The sequence below is a fragment of the Tympanuchus pallidicinctus genome, unplaced genomic scaffold, assembly GCF_026119805.1.
Source record: "Tympanuchus pallidicinctus isolate F22 unplaced genomic scaffold, pur_lepc_1.0 scaffold3, whole genome shotgun sequence".
In the NCBI taxonomy this organism is placed as follows: domain Eukaryota; kingdom Metazoa; phylum Chordata; class Aves; order Galliformes; family Phasianidae; genus Tympanuchus; species Tympanuchus pallidicinctus.
Window position 1 is genome coordinate 25,917,832 of NW_026294747.1, and position 20,692 is coordinate 25,938,523.

General features: G+C 42.8%; 1 protein-coding gene across 6 annotated transcripts in view; it reads left to right on the top strand.

The window, feature by feature from the left end:
• Nucleotides 1-7,970, top strand: part of DPF3 (double PHD fingers 3) — a 173,865-nt gene extending 165,895 nt beyond the window's left edge. For all 6 annotated transcript variants that reach the window (XM_052692202.1, XM_052692198.1, XM_052692196.1 and 3 more), the window contains 3 exons: nt 4,036-4,148; nt 5,478-5,559; nt 6,596-7,970. In XM_052692202.1, the coding sequence (XP_052548162.1) occupies nt 4,036-4,148; nt 5,478-5,559; nt 6,596-6,666 (266 nt within the window). In that variant the 3' untranslated portion in view covers nt 6,667-7,970. The remainder of the gene's footprint in view (nt 1-4,035; nt 4,149-5,477; nt 5,560-6,595) is intronic.
• The last annotated feature ends 12,722 nt before the right edge of the window (nt 7,971-20,692 follow it).

Genomic DNA, 20,692 nt, shown 5'->3' on the forward strand with positions numbered 1-20,692 from the left:
GCAGATTGCTGCTGCCCTTTAATGTCAGTTTTGGTCTTTAGTGTTGCACAGGCAGTGTAAGCAGAAGAGAATATTTGATTTTTTTAAGGGTGTTTCCATTTAAATTCTCCTTACCACCAGCCTGCAATTGTACTGAGTGCGGGAGTCATGAGATGGCTGCTGAAATGCTTTCACCCCCCATTCCTCAGTTCAGGTGTTCAATGGACATAGTATACAATTAAAGCCAGCGGCATGTGAAACGCGGATGTCACGGTAAAATATGGTCTTGGTCGCAGAGTTCAGATCCAGATGAGAGTTTTGACATAGATGGGAGAGCATTCAGGGCTGATCTATACTTTAAAATATTGCTCTAAGACAAAGGGATGAGCTGTTGGAGACCCGCTCACTGCAAATTTTATTGTCTCTGTTGTTTATAGCTATTGCGGCATAGCAAAAGTTTAGGTAGAGAATAGTTATGGTAGATTAGAAACTGTCGATGTTAACATATTGCCTTCTCCTTCAAGAGAACTGCTCCCTGGGTATATTTTAGAGGTCTGTCTATTGACTTCAGTGGCACCATAAATATGTGTTACTTCTTCTGTTAGATGCGTGGAGCTGATACAGACATGTGAGAGTGATCGGGACTTCTCCCGGGCTGAGGCGCTGCCTGAATTATAACCGAGTTCCCACTGCAGACTGCTGCACACCTTACCCATAGGGAATGCAGTTTATCACAAGATTAGCGAAATAGAAGTATTTCTTCATCCTGACCACATAACTGATGAAATTAAGCAAGAAAATCTTTCCTACTCTCTGGTTCATGCACTCCCATAGTATCTGTTACTATGGAACTGCAGTTTTAAATGCTCTTTGTGTAAAGGAAAATTGTTCATGAGCTGAATCAACCTTTGTATTTTTTAAATGGATTTGGATCTATCGACAGTAACCTGCTGTATGCAGCTTCAGGGCTTCCTCCTCTTATATTTTCTGTGGAGGAAATGCCAAGGTGTGAAACAGGGATGGTGTTTACTAATGCAATGCCAAGAAGTCTTGAGTGTGTGAATTTCCTCTTGGGTTATGAAAAACACTGTGTTTTGAACCAAAGTAATTGGAAAACGCAGAGATTGAGATGAAGACAGAGCAGGGAAAAGTATTTTCACGTTTTAAGTGTCCACTGGCATGCTTACCATATGCTGCAGTGCCTCACTGAGCTACTGGCATAATTCAAAATAGTCTTTCCAACAACATTAAGTTTGGGTCATGGAACTACAAGGCATGTTATTTAATGTGGTAGAGAATATGACTTGGAGACAGAAAGAGATGTCCATGAGGCTTTCTTTCTGCCTCAGGCATATTTTGAGAGCAGACTATGGCTGTGCAGATGTCACTGTGGGCATTTGTTGGACTTCTTCATCATCACAACATTTGGAGAGAGAGGCCAAAGTGTAAATGAGTCGATGTTTTTTTGCAAAAGATTCTTTCTTTGCTATTAAAAAGTTGTCACAGCAGCTCTTACTCTACTATTAATGTTTTTTAAGAGATCTTCAGCCCACAGAAGTCCCATTCTTTTAGTCTTTGATGAGTGCAGTGCTTAAGAAAGACTCTACAAAATAGGATGGATCACTTCAAGGACGAGGCACGGTTGATAGCAGACACAGCACAGGAAACCTGCAGAGGTATTTCTGAGGAGAGTGAGGAACTAAACAGTCAAGATGGATAGCTGGAAGAGAACAGGAATGAGTGTGAAGGGACAAAAATAAAGCAGTGAACAGAACCTGACCTTCATTTGGGAAAGGGAGTCTCTGGCTATAGTCTGCAGTGAGCAGTGTGTGCACGCAGGCAAGTGAGCACGTAAATGCATGTATGCAATTAACTTTGATTTATTTCTGTAGGTTTGATTCCATTCTTTCTGTTTCTTTTCAAATGTGACTGAAGCTATTTAACTCTCTGATTAATTCACACCCCGTATGAGTTGTTTTCTTTGATATACTCCAGCACTGCACAACCTTTCTTGATGCAGACTTGCTGCCATTGGGATGAATTCCTCCCTGCTGTGTAGTGTGACCCATTTGTTCTCTTCAGTGGCACTGAAATGAGGTTCTGCATTTGCTGTAAATCAGATCTGGAGGATTATTTCAGTGTTATGTTGGGTTTTGTTAGTATTATACAAGGTCCCCTCAGCAAGAAAAAGATCATGTCACAGGATCTCTTTCTGGACAGTTGTGACTGCAGGGTCCCCAGAATTTCAGTTTGGACTTGGTCCTATGTAAATCTCAGTTAAATGTGACTTGTTTTTTTGCTGACATCTCAAGGCACCCAAAAGGTAGCAATCTTCTTAACTCGTCAGTACACACTTCTTTGTTCAAAGGCTTAGAAGAATGGTATGAACGTATCTCCTTTGCTTTATGTTCAACTCATAACTTATGTACACACATTTCATTGCTGAACGAGCTTAGTGGTTGTATCTCTGCCATGTGAATGGAGCTGGAGAACCAGAATCCTTATTCCACCATTTTGTGACAGCTTGGACACATAGAAGAAATATATTTCTCATGCATTACAGTTAAGTAATGCAAGTGTTTGCTTTGCTAACTAGAAAATGTAGATGGTGTTTATTCTTGTGGGCAATGTGACGGCATGACAAAATACCAGATAGATCTGGTAATGAAGACAGCGCGTCAGTGTGCCCATCTCCACTAGCCATGCCTTCCTTTTCTTCTTATCAGAGAAACAGCTCTTTTTTTCTCCACTCTTAAAAAGAGATACTCAAGCTCATGGAGGTGGAAAAGATTTTTTCTACCTATTGGCTGTTGTCTAGGAACAACGGATCTGCTAGTGGTGAAAAACGCCTGTACACTCAATGGCGTAAGTTTCTACAAGAAGCGTGCAGTAGTGCCAGATGTGGGACCTGTATTTCTAGGCTTTCTCTGCCTGTAGATGAGCAATTGGAGAGCCCTGTCCCATTTTCCCTGCTGCTGATTCTGCACATTGCACGTGCTTATATGTGCCAGAGAGAGATACTAAATGCAGGGCTTTCCAAACAGGCAAGCAACAGCTTATTGCAGGTGACTTAGAGACCGCTTCACCTGGATAGGGGTGGTTTGGGAGTGCTGTGCTTTATTTCAGTAGCATATTTTTCTTGTTTTGTTTTGCAGAAGGAACACTGATCCTACCTTTGGTTTGTTTGTTTGCTTGTATTTTCCCCTCCAGACAGCCCATTGCTGACCCTGCTACTGTGATACCGCTGTTTTGCAAAGCTGGAGTCCACACGCATGTAGGGGCGGGGGTTGTGACTCTGGCAGTTTGTCCTTCCCCTCTAGATGTGACTGTTCTGCTAGCTTTCCCTTCTTTATTCCTTTCATTTAGTTCACTGTGGGAGTTGGCTTGGGGTGTTTTCCTTTTGGTTTCTTGTTTTGATCCTGGAAGGTTAGCCGTGCAATTTGGTTTCTTCTGTGCCAATCAACTTTAGTGGCAGAGCTCTTAAAAAGCTTGAAAGCTGTATCCCTCCATCTTGTCTTACTTCTTCTCTGTATGCTACTGCTTCCAATTAAGCCACGTTTACAGAACTGCTCCACCCATTTGGACACCAGGAAGGGAAGCTCTGAAATGGAGAATAATCTCATTTCCACTAGGTTCTTCAGTCCAGTTGAAACAAAGGTAATTGAAACCATAGTCCAATTTCTGTTGAGATGGATGGGCTCTTTCTGAAATTGGGTTTGTTTCTGATTTCATCCTCTCTCTTCCTTTCTTTCAAAAAACCAAACCAAAAAACACAAAACACCAAAACAAAAAAAAAATGAAGACAAAGCCAAACTATTTTTAAGAGCTCTGAATAAAACTGCTTTGCCAGTGGGGATTGGGTGGGAATGACTCTGATTTTCTCTTGTGCCCGGCAGCGAAAGGGTTAATGCCTGCTTTTCTCTTTGGTATCTGTTAGTTGCAGCCCATGTTGTGATCAGTCCACGTCCATGTGCATTTTGTTCCCAAATTAATGCCGGTTAATTGACAATACGTAAGCAAGCCTTAACCATGACCGTTGTTTCCAATCTTCCTCAGGACACCCGACCTGCCTGCAGTTCACCACAAACATGACTGAGGCTGTTAAAACCTATCAGTGGCAGTGCATTGAGTGCAAATCCTGCAGCCTTTGTGGCACCTCTGAGAATGATGTGAGTTGATTTACCTTTTCACGCCAATAAGTGTCACTGCAAGCTGCTGTCATGTCCGCCTTGAGAAGCATGTGGCAGTGGTGTGGGTCCTGGCTTTTCTGCTGCTTCCATGCATATCCTAGGATGGCCCACCCCTGGGAGCAGAGCTGGGCTCTTCCCAGTGACCTGTTCAGCTGCTCATCTCTGATGAACTTATCATGGGTATTACGTAGGGCCACCTGAGATGCTGATATGCTTATTCAATAGAAATTAGCATTGTGGCAGGGAGCTGCCAAAGAGTAGTATCTCCAACACTGTAACCAGGAGTAGATCTAAATGGGTGATAACCCCAGAGATGGCAGGTATTTTTCTTCTGTCTCTGATTTTACTTTCTTGGTTCAATTTTAAGATTTTAATTATAATACTTGGGAATGGAAACATTTGGATCTATACACCTAACTACTAATTCCAGGGATTTCCAAATGATCCAGAGTCTGCAGCTGAACAGTATCTTTTCTGTGGTTTTTTTTTTCGGTTTTTTTTTTTTTTTCTTTCTTTCTTTCTTTTATCCTGATGCTAAAAATCCTTGATAGTCTGTGAGAAACTTGGAGAATTGACTGTGGCTGAAGAACTTTAGAAGCAGTAGTTTAGACTACATTCCATATAGCAAAATGAATGTAAAGCCTGAGAGTTCATTTTGCTTTAGTGGAAGGTGAGAAAATCTGAGAATAGGGACTCTGTGTTAGGAGTCAGAGGATACTTCTGAGAAGCATTTTTCTCCCCGTGTGAGTGAAAGAGCTGCAGGCCATGAGATAGGATTGTATTATTCCCATCTACTTCACAAAGCATTTGGTACTCAGCTGAGTTTTGGATAACTGGCTAAGTCCAAGCTTTTGATGAGAAAGGTTTCGTGTGAAAGCATCCAGCATCCAGAGCTTGGCTGTGCTAACCCCACAGTGTGGGGATGCCAGTCCTCTTCTCTCAGTGCAGAATATCACTGACCTAGCAGCCTTTGGTCCTACATTGTGAGGCTGCCTCGGAGAGGAAGCCCTCTGGCCCTCAGGAAGGTTTTCCAATTAAAAGTGGATGTGCCTTTGTGGTGAGTTAGGGCTCTTTGTGGCCTCTCAGGAATATGGTGTTTGATGTCTTGGGCCCACAGACATGGTAGCTTTTACCTACCCCACGGTCTCTTAGTCTCTGTGTTGCAGCTCTGTGTTCCTAGCTGAGCACTGCTGGTTACCATGCTTATGTCTTCAGCTTGGCAAGAGACTAATTTACATCATTTTCTCTCTCTCTTCTCCTCTCCTTCTCTCCCTTTTCCCCTCTGTTTCTCCGACAACCCTGCCTCAGGACCAGCTGCTCTTCTGTGATGACTGTGACCGTGGCTATCACATGTATTGCTTGAATCCACCAGTCTTTGAGCCCCCCGAAGGTAACATATGTCAGAAGTCTGCTTTGAAAATCACAATGAAGTCCTTGTGGAAAAGAGGTTCAGAAAGTTGGCCAGGATCGTGCAGGGTTAAGGAAGCAGTAGCAAAGGAGAAGCAAGCAGCGCTGGGAAGAAAGCAAATCAGTAGACTTTGAGGGCTGGTGTGATCTGAGATGTCCTCTGCAATCTTGTCTGGTCTCTCCTTCCTCTTCCCAAACACGGCTCTTCTGCAGGTCGTGGGTGCCTTTGGATGCCCCAGATGGCACTGGACACCTCAGTTCAGGCAGCTGGGTTAAGCTCCTATGAACAGTGACTTTAGACTTCCAAAGAAGTCAAGATCCCAGAGAGAAAGAGCCAGATGAGGAAGTCCTTTCTGGAATAGCTGAGTGTTGTCAGGAGACTGGATTAGGAGAAAAACCTTCGTTTTCTGACCTGTCTCTGTCTTGGAAGGACAAGAATTTTAAGGTCTATATCACATTCAGTGTGCAGTTTTGTCCTCTGATGAGGATTCAGTCTGAATTTACAACTGCTGGTTATATTTTGCCACTTGGTTTTGGAGCAGAAGGATTAGTCCCTTAACATTACTGATTCTCTAACTTAAATCTGCAGAGAGCAGTAGAACTGGAGAAGGAGACATCTGAGTGCAATGGCTGTAGTTTACATGAGGGATGAGACAAGAATAATTACAATAAATCTTACCTGCAGCAGCTAAATATTTGTAACTTTGAGAAATAGGAGGCTAAGGAGTGGAGAATTTTGAAGTGGTGGTAATAATTAGGTAAAGGCTGCTGTTTGACTGGGAGGTAGTGTATTGGATGTGTCAAAATATGAAATACCTATAATCAGAAATGCACATCCCAGCTGTGTTGTAACTTGTGTAGACAGCCCTCATGCATGCCATCAAGGGCAACAAAGCCGGCTCCAGGCACATGCAGGCAATCCCAATATCAGAAATAGCTGATATCCTATTCAAGGCCATGTTGGCCTAAAGTCTGAGTATCTGGCTTTGGTGTCATAAGAAAGATTTCTTCATTTGCAGGGAGTTGGAGTTGTCATTTGTGCCGGGAGCTGCTCAGAGAGAGAGCATCAGCTTTTGGCTTCCAGGCCTGAGGAGCTCCAGCAATCAAGAAACACTTTGCTCCTGTTGTTGGCATACCAGCACACAATTCCCATCCAGAACACAAAGACACAACCCACATCAAAATGAATGGACACTCAAGTACAGGAAGAGGTATCTGTGGTATTCACTGTCACTGATGCAGAACCTCCTGGGCTCTACTAGAAGGATCACGTACTTTCCCGATGCTCCGGATGAAATCTCTTCAGTGCAATGCATGGTTGCTGCTTACCATTATGGGCTCACATAGATTATAGGAGGGGGAGGGTTGTTATATTGATATGACGAAGTCAATTTTGTGTGGCTTTGTGCTTTCTGTTTAGTTTTCTTCTGAAGGAGAAATAGTAAGAAATCTCCCAAGGATTTGTTGGTGAGTGCTTTGGTGGGAAGCAGCACCAGTTGTTTCTGCACAGAGCTTGCCTGGAAGTCCCTTTACTGCAACTGCTCTGTATTCTTAGGGTGGCTTTGCGTTGCATTAGTTCAATACTTCCCATGTTGTGAATGATGTGTTGCCACCAAGAGAAGCACCGATGAGAACTGGGGGAGTGACACTTTCTCTCTTGGAGCAAATGCTTTGAGTTGGCAGGTCTTCAGACATCTGGTTTCAGTGTTTCTGAAGGAAGAGCAGTGCCAGTGTGAACATACACAGACGCTTAAATGCTGAGTTTGGTATTTTTGGATATTCAGGCACACCATCCCACTCTGGTGCTATCATGCAGTTCAAATGCATCGTTTTATTTTTACTGAAAAAAAATTGTGAGTGGTTCTGCATGTAACTGATTTGCTGTCCGGCTCAGAAAACTGAACGAAAGAAAACTGTCATTTTAAGTTGGTCATAGAAAATAGAGGTTCCAGTTTTCTAAGCAATCTAAAGTAAGCCGAAAATAGGAACATTGGCATAGGTCACATGAAGCACTTTTGATGATTTTTTTTTTTCTGATTTCTAAATGAAAATATTCTGCAATTGAAAGCTGAAATTTTATTTTGGGAATTGCCTAATCAGAACTTCCACATTTCCAGAGCTATACTGTTCTGGTTTTTTTTTTAATCAAAATAGTTATCAAGATTTGTTGAATTTTCAAATCATTTTGCCCCCAAAATCTCTATAACTGCATTTTTGGCAGAAGCCTTATCAAGCTCCCGTGAAAGGAATCATTTACTTGAACCTAATATCAAAAGAAAGATTTCATAGTTATTTTAAAATTTAAATAGGAATAGTTGTACTTTGTGCAAACAAACCTCTGCATGTGAAATGGAGAAGCGTTAAGCGAGAGCATCAATTGAAAAAGTATTTTCACAGTTGAGTCCCTGTGATTAACTTAAGACATCGCCAGGAGGACAAGTGAGTACATTAAAACATTTTTATCCGATGCATCTTTTAAGGTTAAAAACATGCAACTCTCCAAACAGCCAAGTAGCCCAGAATGACCATTTTTGTGGGTGTGATTTACATTTCTATCTATGCATAGTTTAAAGAGGGATTAAGAGGGATTTATGAGAGTCCCAAGCAACGTGTGATTTGAGTTGCCTGTACAAGTAGGTAAGAGCACAGAAGGTTATATTTGGGATATTTATTCTGGTTGAAACTTTTCTGCAAAATGAAATGTCCCTGAAAGGACACTGTGAAAGAGTAACAGTGAACTAATTTTTTTTTTTTTTCTCCTGCTAATCACACTTAGTTAGAATGAACTATACTGACCTAACGCACTTTTCCTTGTTATTTAGCTAGTTTGTTCACCTTTAGTGTTTTGTTCAGCTTACAGTAGTTGTGCCAGCTGTTGGATTCTCCCACGTGGCTCTCACGACGTTGTCTCAGACTGCAGTGGGAGTACTTTAACCTGTTAGAAAAGGAGTTTAGGAAGTGTTTATCCTAGTCGTATTGGACCAAATTCCTCCAGGAGTAGCCACAGTGGCTACCCGTGACATTCATTCAATACATTAACTTTCTGTGTGACACTCTTGGGTGAGCCAAGAGTATAAAGATATTTGAGCATCAGATGTAGGACCTGTCTGCATGAGGTGTCTGGTGCCTGTCTGGACAAAGCTGTAAAACAAATGTCAAATGAAGCTTCTTTCTCCCTGTCCAAGGAACTGCCAACTCCTGTGGTCCCATTCTCACTGCTGAGCTGCTGTCACCCAGTCTGATGGCTGGCCCTGAGGACGTGTCCAGGTGGTAGTGCGTGATCCTGGATGTATGGCAGCATGGCCTGAGCCACGTACAGAGGGATCTGCCTTGAGCCTGGCAGCAGTTAAGGGCCACAGCTCCTCTGCAGGAGCTTTGGCACCTATTTGATCTGCTGATCTGGCACTTTGGGACCACTGCACAGTTTGTGCTGCTGCTCTGACTAGGAGGACAAGTATGTGCTTGGCAGAGAAGCTGTTCAACTGTGTCATAAAAGTGTAGTGGCAAGAGAGACAGGAACTGGGAGTGAGAGAGTGCTGGATGGAAATTCTGTGATGGAGCTGATGATGAGAGCAGCAGAGGTAGCTTCTGGTGTTCAAGTTGGTGCTCAGCTGCCTGGGATGCTGGGCTTAGTGAGCTCCATTATAGTGAGCTGTTGCCTTCACATTTGCTAGTATTTGTGTTGACCTTGGGGCAGAAGAAGAAAAATACTTATTGCTTTAGCCTACATTTAGGCAGACAGCAGTGGCTTTGTATCTAAGCACCTGGTAGACCTTTGTATGATGTTGGTGGGAGTGACTGGTACAGAAAGTCAGTGTTCTGTCCCTGAAATGAGACACTGACCGACGAGCTGTGCTTTTCATGCATACCTGCTCTCCTGTTTTATCATTTTGATCCGTACCATGGACTATTTTTTTTTCTCCCACACCACAGTGAATACTGTTTTTAAGTTTGTAAATATTTTTCAGTGACATTGCTGAAGTTTCACCACTAACAAGGCATGATGGAAGGATGGATTGCTAGATCTCCTGCAGTAAAATATTGTCCAAGCTCAGTGAAAGAGGGAACTTATCCATGGTAATCTCTTCAGCTCCATGCTGTAAAGTAGCCAGGAAGCATCAGGTAACTCTCAGCAGCAAATGAAATGCCAGCTGTCCCATGCTGAGGGCATCCTCCAGCTGCACACTCCCTACTTCTTGAGCTCCCTCTTAGGGAAGAGGCTGGTACATTCCTCCCAGGGACGTTGTTAGCATGCGTTCAGAACTGTACATCTTGCTGCACTTCTGAAATACTAATCAAGCTCCCAAGTGTTTGATGCTGTACCTGTTTTACCAAGATGTGAGGAGGTGATAGCACAGTCAAGAAGTTCAGAACCTCAGAGAACCACTTCCCTGCCATCAGAGTACCATTCCTATATGGCCACTGGGGTGAACTGCTTTGGCACAACCAGGCATATCTTGAACTAGCATGTGACTGATGCGGTGTTGGCAGCAAGCAGTCTGAGGACCCTGACTCCATGAGCTTCTCTTTCTTCTTGAGGTAGGATGTGCAACGCTGCCCACAGAGCAAATGCCTGTTGTTGACATTGGGAGACTGTGGTGGGTTATTCATGGGCAGGTGGTTCCTTTCAGCTTTATAAAATGAACCAGTTCATTAGGTAAATGTTTGGTGTGGTGAGCAGGACAGCAAGGAGACATATCACCTGAGAGCTAACAAAGCTAAGTGGGCAGGGAAAGCTGCTAGACAAAAGCATGTTGGGTTTCCGTTTGAACAGACAATCTGAATTGAGACAAAATTCAAGGTACTGTGATCCTTATCCACTGTGGAGACAACTAGAGAAATGGAATTTTTCTTTTTTCCTTGTTTGTTTTTTAACCAGTGATGGACTTGGTAAATTGCCCATGTACCTGCTCTCTTGTGTGGTGGGATTCACACTCTGGGATTTGTTGCCAGCCCTTCAGGTGACATGTTTTGAAGCTCTCTGTGTAGGCAAGGCAAGCTGTATATTAGCTCAAATTAGGACAGACGGCGTTAGATTCTGCATCCCTCAAGTCTTCAAATCAAGACTGGGACTGTTCCCACGAGACGTATTTTAATTAGACACAATTTTAGTTAAACACAGGAATGTCAGACTGAAGAAGGTTTGTGCTGTAGAAGAAGCTAGACTAGATGATGTAATTGTTCTTCCTGTCCTTATTGTAAAAACAGATGTTTACTGGTCAAGGGGATGTATTCAAATAAAGCTGTCTCTGGATAACAGACTTAAAATATGTTAGTTTAGCATATTTATGAAATCCTTCTCATTTTAACCCATTGTGGGTGACAAAAAAAAAAAAAAAAAAAAAAAAAAAAAAGTCACTTATAGAAAATCAACTTTATGGATGCAGTAAATAGTGCAATATATCTGTCATGGCCACAGTGGCAGCTGCGTTGGTGCCAGGTATGACAGGCTTTTCCAGAGAATGAACAGTTCAGACTGCATTGTGTGAAAATGCCACTTGGTTCTGTCTTTCCCCCATAGGTATTTGTGCAGGACTGCCCCATGTGTGCCTGTGGGGCTGGGGAGTGGAGCTGCAGAAAATTTGAGACTTTCAGAATGAACGTGACCAGCAAGCAGGGCTGTCATTTGTGTGGACCTGGTATCTCTAAGTGGAGTTGGGAAGTGTTGGGCTTGTTTCCTTTCATATAGAAAGGAGTTTGCAGCACTCCTTTGAGTGGAGGAGTGGGGCTGAAAGTCCTGCCTTCCATCTGCACTGCTGGAGAGATTGGGGAGTCCTACCTCCACCTGCATCAAGGCACTCAGGAGAGTGTCTGCAGGAATGGCAAACAGCAGCCACACTGCGGGGACAGGGAGAGGAGGGATTTGGTGGGGTTTACTACTTTCTTTCATAAATGTTAGCAAGAACATCAGGTGTTTTGCTGATGGGGACTCAAGCCAATAGCTTGTTAAAGTTTGCAATACATTTCTGCCACAGTGAGTGAAAATGCAAAGTACTGTTACAGCATTCACCTGTGCGTTTAGAATAAACATTGTTACTGTTATTTTGAAATGAGGAAACTACAGTTTCCAGATCATCTTACCCTCTGTGCATGCATAACAATGAAGCCCTTCATGCTGGTTTTTCAGGTACTGATATTTTCTTTTCAGACCATAAATTTCACTTCCACAGTGCATCAGGAAATATTCCCTCTCTTCCCATTTCTCAGGAGCCAAGGAAGGGAAGAAGAGATTTCAGTCTTCATATTCTGAGTTATAAAGTACAACAAGTCAATTTCATGGCCACGTCCTCTCCACGTCTTGAAGGAGTGGCCTGGTTGGCTGGGAGAGAGCTCCTCCTTTGGCAGCCTAGAAGGGTCTTTGCTAGCATCTGTCTCACCTGTGCATGAGATATCTTAGTCTGGGCTTTTGTCCTCTTGGAAAGGACTCTTCCTGCTGTTGCTCTATCAATCTTTGAAAGTGCTAATTCTCATCAGAGAACTATATGCTTAAAATCTTTAAAATCAGGATAAGGATTTCCTTAAATTCCTCAGGATTTTAAAGGGATGCATGTCAGAAAGGCCGACCATCACCACCACCATCTCAAGAACCATGCTGAAGCACGTGTTGGGTCACAGCTCAGGTGCCAGGTAATGGCTGCATTTTGATGTCCACTATGTACTGGCAGTGCAGATTTTGCCAGCAACCTTATTTGGAAAGTAGCTGCTCAAAATCAAGGGAAAGGATGTGGATGTTGTGCCCAAAATACCCTTATTTACTAGACTTCTTAGGAATATAACACGAGGGAAGTGCCCTTGCATCCTTCTCGGGAGGCTATAAGTGCATGAGGAATTTCCATGTTCTCTGCTTTGTCCTTCATTGTGGAATATCCTTCATTGTTCATCTTTGTGTTTTTCTTCTCCTAAATTTATCCCTGAATTTCAGAGAAAGTGTGTACCAAAGCTGATCTGAAGGGTCTAGAACGACTCAGAAATAGAGAGGTTCAGGCTGAACCACCAACTTTCACCTCTCCCTTTAGAAGTGTTCAGCAAACCCTTGATAATTGCAGGGAATCTAACTCACATGCTGACTGAATCTCAGTTCTGCGTTAAGGTCACACAATCATTCTGTTAGATTCTTTTGTAGTCATAAAATGTTCTTTAAAAATGCAGGAAGAAATGTTCCATCTTTACCTTGATGGCATTGCCTTTTTGTGCTGCAGCAGAGATCAACAGCCCTCCCTCCAGTTTACTCTGACTTTCTTCCAGCACCATAGCTTGGGTCAGCAGCAAATGGGGACAGGTCCAGGAATAATCTGTCTCATTGAATTGAGGATGTAGGGGAGACTCAAAAGCATTCAAGTAAATTGTCATCTGTGCTGATAGTCAGATCACCTAAGAATCAGAAGTTTCTGTACAAGTTAAAGTATTACCTGTTCATTATCTGCCATTTCAGGCATTGTTTTATTGGTTTTTTTTTCCCACTAGAAGTGGTTGCAAAGAGAAACATCAATGAGAAGTGGGTGAATTGGGATCTTTGCTGTTGAACTTCTATATGACAGTGGGACAACATTGTCCCCATTAATCATAAGAGGGGAAGGGAAGAGGATAAATCTGTGACATCGTAATGTGTTTCTCTGATAAAATGATATTATCAGCTTTTTAATGCACTTTTGAAATGCTCAAGAAATGATCTCAAAATAGTGGCAACCACATGAATACGTGAATACATTGATAGAGCCTTGCTGTATGATGCTATATTATTTAATTTTAATTATAAGGAGATTTTAAGTTGTATATATTGGAACCATATTTGTGCACCATACTTATGTTATTTACTGTAAATATGGCTCAGTCCTATAATAGATGTTACTGACCTTGAAACAGAATAAGGAGCAGGGAGAAATGCCAAAGGTCTGTCAGCATTCTAATAAGGCAAAAATTAGCCCTTACAGTATAATCACTGTCATATATGGACCATGACATGGACCATTGACACAAGGAAAAGTACAAATTCACTAAAAGATAGACCAACTTCTCAGCTGCTCTCAGTCAGCATACAAGGAAAAGTACAAATTCACTAAAAGATAGACCAACTTCTCAGCTGCTCTCAGTCAGCATTCTTTGACTGATTTCAAGCCTAGAGGCTGGCCAGGTGTCTTCAGAAGGCTCAGCCTAGGTAGTATGAGTCCTTAGTCTTTGTTTAAAAATGTGCAGTTCTTACTAGTTGAGTACACCCAATGCATGCAGGAAAACAGGTGTTTCAGCCCCAGATGAGTCTGGTATGGTTCTGGTTCACTCTGGTTCTGGTGATGCCATGTCATAGGCATCAAAGTGAAGTGAGACGTCTCAGCTGATATTACAGAGCAGTCAGCAACTAGCCTGAATTTCTCCCTGACTTGATGAGTTTGGACTTGGTTGTTCAGTTTCCAGGGTACTATGTTTTGATTTTCTGTAAACAACTTCTTCCTGCAGTATGTGTTTTTCTACTGCATCAGACCTCACTTCACGTAGCTCTGAGCTCACCTCCCTGCCCCATTTCTAATCTGTTCCAGTCTTTTTGTTTTCTCTCTCCTCACGGAAGTTTTCTCCAGCCCATGTTGTTAGCATCTGTCCCTGGAGCCTGTCCTCTTCAGCTCAGTTTGCCCTGAGGCTGAGGGGGAGTTGGCATGACTAGCGTATGCCATAGATTTACCAAATGGGACATAACCTCCTAAGCATGACTTCCTTCCTGGCTGTACATTGTGGCATGGTCCTTGTTTTCAGCCACTCCATGAGCCGTCCGTAGCACCTCTGTGGCCACTTCAGGTCTGAAGGGAGCTTATTTGGCAGCCATGGGAGCCACACTGCCAGCACACATGCCCACCTTCCCTACTGCTGCAGCTGGGGATGCGGTCAGGCTGTCGGCACATGAGATCACATCCAGCACAGATACTCCCTGGAAGCCAAAGTGTTGCTTAGTAACCCACTCATGGAAGTACCAGAAGCGTTTTTCAATCTGTCACGTTGGTGAAAAACACTGGCTTCTTGATTTAGAGGCATTCTGCTGTGTGTAGCAGGGCTGTGCTCCATTACCTTGCATCCAGTGCTATCTGCAAAGAGGGAATGAATCTTACTCTCTTGGAGGGACTGGGAGGAAAAAGCCACAGAAAGGATTCGTCCAGCATTGCGTGTGAAGCCTTTTGTCTGTTCTCCTGACATCCAGACCTCGTCTTAACTCCCTTCCTGTGGGAGATATTCCCTCCTTATGGAAGTGCACTCCAGGGTCCTATAGCAATTGGCCAAGTAGGATCCTGCAGCACCTTCATCTGATATGAGACATTACTGCAATAAAACATGGTGTGTCATACAGAAATTGGGTGAGGTATTGCAGTATTTATGTTGTAAGCCTCAGTGTCACGGACAATTGCTACAGAATAATGTATGTCTTTTTTTAATGCAGTGGAGTCATAGCAGCTTCACAAGAGCACACAGAGCACAGACCATCTGGGATTACATGGCTTCCTCAGTTGTTTTCAAATTATTATGTTATCAAGAATTAAATGAATAACATCCTCTCATTTAAAAATAGACTAAGGGCTTTTAGGTTACTTCCCTTCTTTTAAGATTAATTCAATTTGGGGGCAAAATGTCCAAGAACTTCAATTTGGGGGCAAAATGTCCAAGAACTGTGTTCTGACTTGAAAGACTTGCTTCTTTATCTGGTTCTGGTTTATCCTTAAAAATGGCTTCAAGAAATAACTGGAGGGCTTTTTTTTTTTTTTTTTTTTTTTTTTTGTGATACTTTATTGATTTTTGCTATCAAACCTCCTCAGGAAAAAGGTATTTATAGAATGTCTAGCTTTGAGCTCTGGTGTCCAGCTGGGCTCTTCCCATCCTGCTTCTTGTCACAGTGAGTGGAGTCATGATCTGTATCAGGATACTGTATGACCCATTTTTATCTGTGTTCCTCAAAGCCCTCTGCAAAAACTGAAGGTGTTTTAGGAAGGTCACTGGGGGCCCAAAGTGACCTGAAGATCGGGTTGTCTGACAAATATTCCTGAGAGGCTCTTTCAGTCTTCAGGGATCCTCTTACCCATGACCACAGCACAATTGGGGTATGCCATAGATTTACCAAGTGGGACGTGACTCTTATCCATTCTCAGTACTGTGGTGATGAAATCATCAAGGTTTGTTTCCTGTGCGAATCCCTTTCTGCAAAGGGTCAGTGACAGGCACAACAGCCATGGTCTAAAACTGAATGCGGAACGAAGATGAAAAAACATCCTGCAACATGAGAAGATCCCAATTTGATTTCTGAAGGATTTCTGAGGAAGTAAGTACAACATTCCTATTGTCCTTACTACTCTGATAGTTAAGTTTGGCTATGGGATACAATCTATTTTAGTTTACATGTAATTTAAGAAATACACAAAGTAGTCAAAAAATATTTCTGATGGCTGGTGTGTCACCAGTGTGAGAGCGATTGAATACCCTGGGGGTTCCTTGCACAGAAATGTCTCACACAAATGTTCAGAAAGAACTGGCTTCTCTGGGCGGCAGGGAGTGATTTTAGCAGGGGAGTGAAAGGCTGTGGAAGGAGGCCTGATTTACATTTTAATTCTTAGAGCTGGTGGTGCCAGCTCAGGATTGATGGAAATCTTGCCCTCGTGATGCTATGCTCTGTGGAGGGACGATTCAGAGAAGCACTAAGTGTACAATGCATTGTTTGTTTGAGAAGTAGCAGGGTATCTATTTTCAGTCTTCTAATACCTTGACCTTGGAGTTTGTTCGTAATTAAATAGTCTTGTCTAACCAGCTAGCCATTGAAGCAAAAGAGCTGTTGTTATAAAGAGAGTGGGCGAGGGAAGAGCAGGCAGACCGGATAACTTCTAGGCAATATTGAGAGAGTACAATGATTCCCTGCAGACACAGCACCTCTTTCTTCTGCACGGTCTGCGAGATAAAATGATTGAAGCTGAGACACGTTTTAGAGCACCTGAGTTAGTTGGCTGCAAAGCAGGAGCTGTTCTATTAACGTTCATCCCTGCTGTTTAGTTTTTGAGGTTTTTATCTGTTAGTATACTCAAAGCCTTCTTTTAAATATTATGGAAAGAACAAGGTGGGGGCTGGAACCTGCTCTGCCTCCTGGCTGTACATACCCCTACCCATAAATGACATGTATGGCGCACATGTACGTTGTGACTGCATCATAGTGACTTTTGTAACGCGTTGACTGTAGTGTCAGGACAACGTGGCTGGAGAAAACTAGGAATATTTCACTTGATAGGAATAGAAAATCAGTTAGTGAAAAGGCAGTACAGATGAGGAAGTTTTCTAACTCTGAGCCACCATCATGTCTTCTCGATATACCATCTCTGTGTCCCCTGAATAGATCTTTGTCCTTTTTGCTGCATAAAAGAAATTGACTTTGGTGTCTTTGCTCCAAGCTGGAGTCACCAGTGTTCAGTCTTTTTGTAATGTGCTGAGGAATTGAAAAGCCAGTCTTGACAAGAGCTTGCCAACTCCCATAGCTTCCCACCAGAATAATCTAATACCAGTCAGCAAATAGATGGGAGGAGTTCTGAGATGCTGCTGACTGAAGCGTGCCACTGAAGTATCAGTCTTCAGGGCAATAGTGACAAGGAGATTTTATATCAATGCTTGTAAGAAAAATCTGGCAGTCTCAGATGAAGCTGGTTGTCCTGTTTGTCACAGAGTAAGCAAAGATGCAAGCCAGAATGACTGAGTGAGAAAATAAGGCTTTCTGTCTGACAAATACTCCAGATATCACTCTTGCTTTTGAGAAAAAAAGCCTTCTGTGACTGATGCTAGGGTGGCAAGGAGGTGGGCTTGTAGTGCTAGAGAGGCATGTCACCACAGCACATTTGTCACAATGTGTCTTCAATCATGTAAATGTACAAGAATAGGATAAAAATGCTTGTCATTTCATTCAGATTGCTTTTCAGCTAAGTACACTACCTCCAGGTCACCTATTGCTACCCCACTGAGGCCTCACTGGGGTTTATGCTATGCTACTTGGTATTCATTTTTGGTGGCCACGGGCTAAGGTTACAGGTTTAGGAACCAGTACATAATCATAAGGACAGCTTCTTGTGTTATTTTTCTCTTTCCCTCCTTTGTAAAGTGTGAACCTTTCTTTTGAAATCTGAAGTGACTGTATTGTTACAATGTGTGTATGTAGAGATTTGTTTTGATATGGCTTGTGTGGAGGACCTTTGCTCCTTTTATCTCACACTCCGTTTTCTTAAGTGCTTGATAGCTTTGCAAGCCTTTTGTGGGGGAGGAGATGTGGTGGGGTGGGCTCTTACTCTTCATATTTGATGCTTTTTGAGGAAGATTTGCACAGCTTTGCACAGAATGACTGAGAATGCAGAGTGCTCTCGATTGTTCTTAAGCTGTCCTCATCTGATTTCTTCCAGCAGAAAGAGCTCGGTTTTGAAACCCCCAGAAAAATATGTTGCTCAATGCTGTAACCAAGGAGGTCCATCACTTTGTCATGCACAGAGATGTGCGTGGTGTTTCTCCCCCGTCTGAAGGTGTCTATTTGAGCACAGAGTCCCACACTTCACTCTACAACTGATGATGCTCCATGTCTAATGATGTTGCACCTGCCAAGGATCAGTCCTTCTGTGTTTTGGCGGTTAGGAAACCCGTGAGGGAAATTCTTTGGGTGTTGGAGAGGAGAGGGCAACATCTGCAGGAACCTTTCAGCTTTGCAGGATTTCTTTGGTATTCACACACATTTGCAAGAATGTATTCCAAGCATCTTGTACTGTTATTAGTAACTTGTACTGTAGTTTGTTAGCCGTGTTGACTACCTACATAACTAATATTCTGTTGAAATTTAGAAAAAGTGTAAACGATTGCAGAAAACAGGAGTTTAGAACTTGTATGTATTCTTTTTTTTCTTTCTTTTTTTTTCTTTTCTTTTTTTTTTTTTTTTATATTAAAGCACTTCAATTAAAAGTTCAAGGAAAAACGTTCCTGTATCCTTTGCTGCGTGTTCAAACAGATGTGTGAAAGAGAAGGGACAGCACTCTTTCTGAGATCCTCCCTTCTTGCTTTGGTGCAAATGAGGTGGTCAAACTCTGTAGAGGTGCACTGCACTTTGAAGTTTATTCAGCAAAGCAGACATCTGTCACCTAGTTTGGTATCTGTTATGGACTAACGCGGTGCCTGAGGGTGAGGGCCAGGCTGGGCAAGCCCCAAGTGTCAGAGGGAATGCTGAGCCATTGCTAAGTGGTGATTCATTGAGTGAGGAGCTACAAAAAGGCTGGTGACTGGGGGGAGTTAATGAATGAGTCCACTGTGAAGTATGTTGATGTAAAAGGAGGAAAAGGGTTCTCTTTCCTGAGTTGTTTCAGAAGTACCGGGGAGCTGTGGGTCAGGGCACTGGAAGAGTGGAGTTCTTGAATGGCTGTGCACAACTCACCGCATCCCAGAAACTGTTGGTCTTTCTCCCTTATGAAACGTGTGTATCCAAATAGTCATCTGGGTCACATCACTGTGGGATCAGAGTGCACAAACAGATCTCTACAGTGGCTTGTGATGTGGTGATCTCAGCCCAGTTCTTAGTAGCCAGATGCCCATAATACGAAAACAACCATCAAAACTGTCTCTTTTGCTGGCGCTGTTTAATCAAAGGAACAATAGGGGAGAATGGCAGTCCTATTCCTACAAAGAGCCCTTCAATGTCAAATTTGCTATACAGTAGAGTAGCATTCACCTCTGTGGCACAGACCACAGCCACTCCAGAGAGGAACAAAAGCTCTCAGACAGCACACAATTAATCCAGCATCTATTAAAGCAAGCTTGGGTAATTCTAAAAGAACGCAACAGATTTCTGCTTTACATTATTCTAAGCACTATTTTTTAACTCTAAGTGGTACACACAGCTCAAAGTAAGAAACAGGAGCCCGTGCTTCTGGCAGCTGTTTTCTTCCGAGTCTCTGTTTTACCTCCCTGGCATCTCATAATCCTGAGACAAAAACCAAGTACAGCACAGCAAAGGAAGAACGTTAAAATGCTGATGACTTTCCTGCTGCCCACAGCCATGAGCAGGTGCCCAGTGCAGAGCAAACAATTAGTTCCATGGCCAAGGGCGCTAACGAAAGCTGGTTTCCTATGGATTTATGACAACACGTTGCCTTGGTGCCAGAAACTTGAGGAGTTAGACTTTGTTAATATCTTGAATCCAGATGAGGATTTTATCAGCAATTGGCTCTGGAATGGCTTAATGAACTCGGAAGCAGTGATACATGTAGAAAAAAAGACATTTTGCACATGAGAGACTGAATTTAGTGGAATTTCAAAGATAGAGTAGAAAAACTGATCGAAGCAAATGTGTCTTGTCTGCTAAGTCCTAAAAATGGGATTTGTGCTGTCTGTATTTCTGTGCTGTCTGTCTGCACCTATAACTTTTTCCAGTGCGACTATTTTGAGTAGCAGCGTAATTAATGGGCACTGTAACGATATTTCCAATAAAAGGCATGGAGCAGTTGCAACAGTGAAGTATAAAGGTGTAAATAAACAGTATGTTTTCACAAATGGGGAAAGTGTCCCAGATAGGTTTTCTTTTAAAGCTATTTAGAAATTGCTTGGAACAAGAAGATGAAGAGTGAGGGGAGAAGTTTACCGAGATGAGAAACTGTTCTGGACAGTCCAAACAGGAGTTGGTTGTGAAGGGTTGCAGAAGTTTTTCATGCTAATGAATGACTGGGCTGTAAAATGGCAGATGAAATCTACTGTTGATAAATGCGCAGTAATGCTTCTGGGGGAAAAAACGTACCCTAATTATACATGCATAATGAGGGGCTCTAGATTAGCCATCACTGCACAGGAAAATAATCTCAGCAGCATCGCTAATTCTGAGAAAAAGACAGGTCAAGTCTGAGCAGGTGTCAAAAAAGCAAGTAAAATATTAGGAATTACTGGGAGGGGAGAAGGAAGAGGAGGAAACAGAAAATGTTGTTAGATCCTGCGGTCCTGCTCTGGGAAGTGCCTGCAGCACTGGTTCCTACTCCATGGCCCTACCCTCCCATCCGCACAGCCCAGCACGTACATATCCAAAAAGCCTTTAGGAGAGCTAAGAGGGGACCAGCAGGAAGCCTTGGAGCTATGGGACAGCTTCCATATGA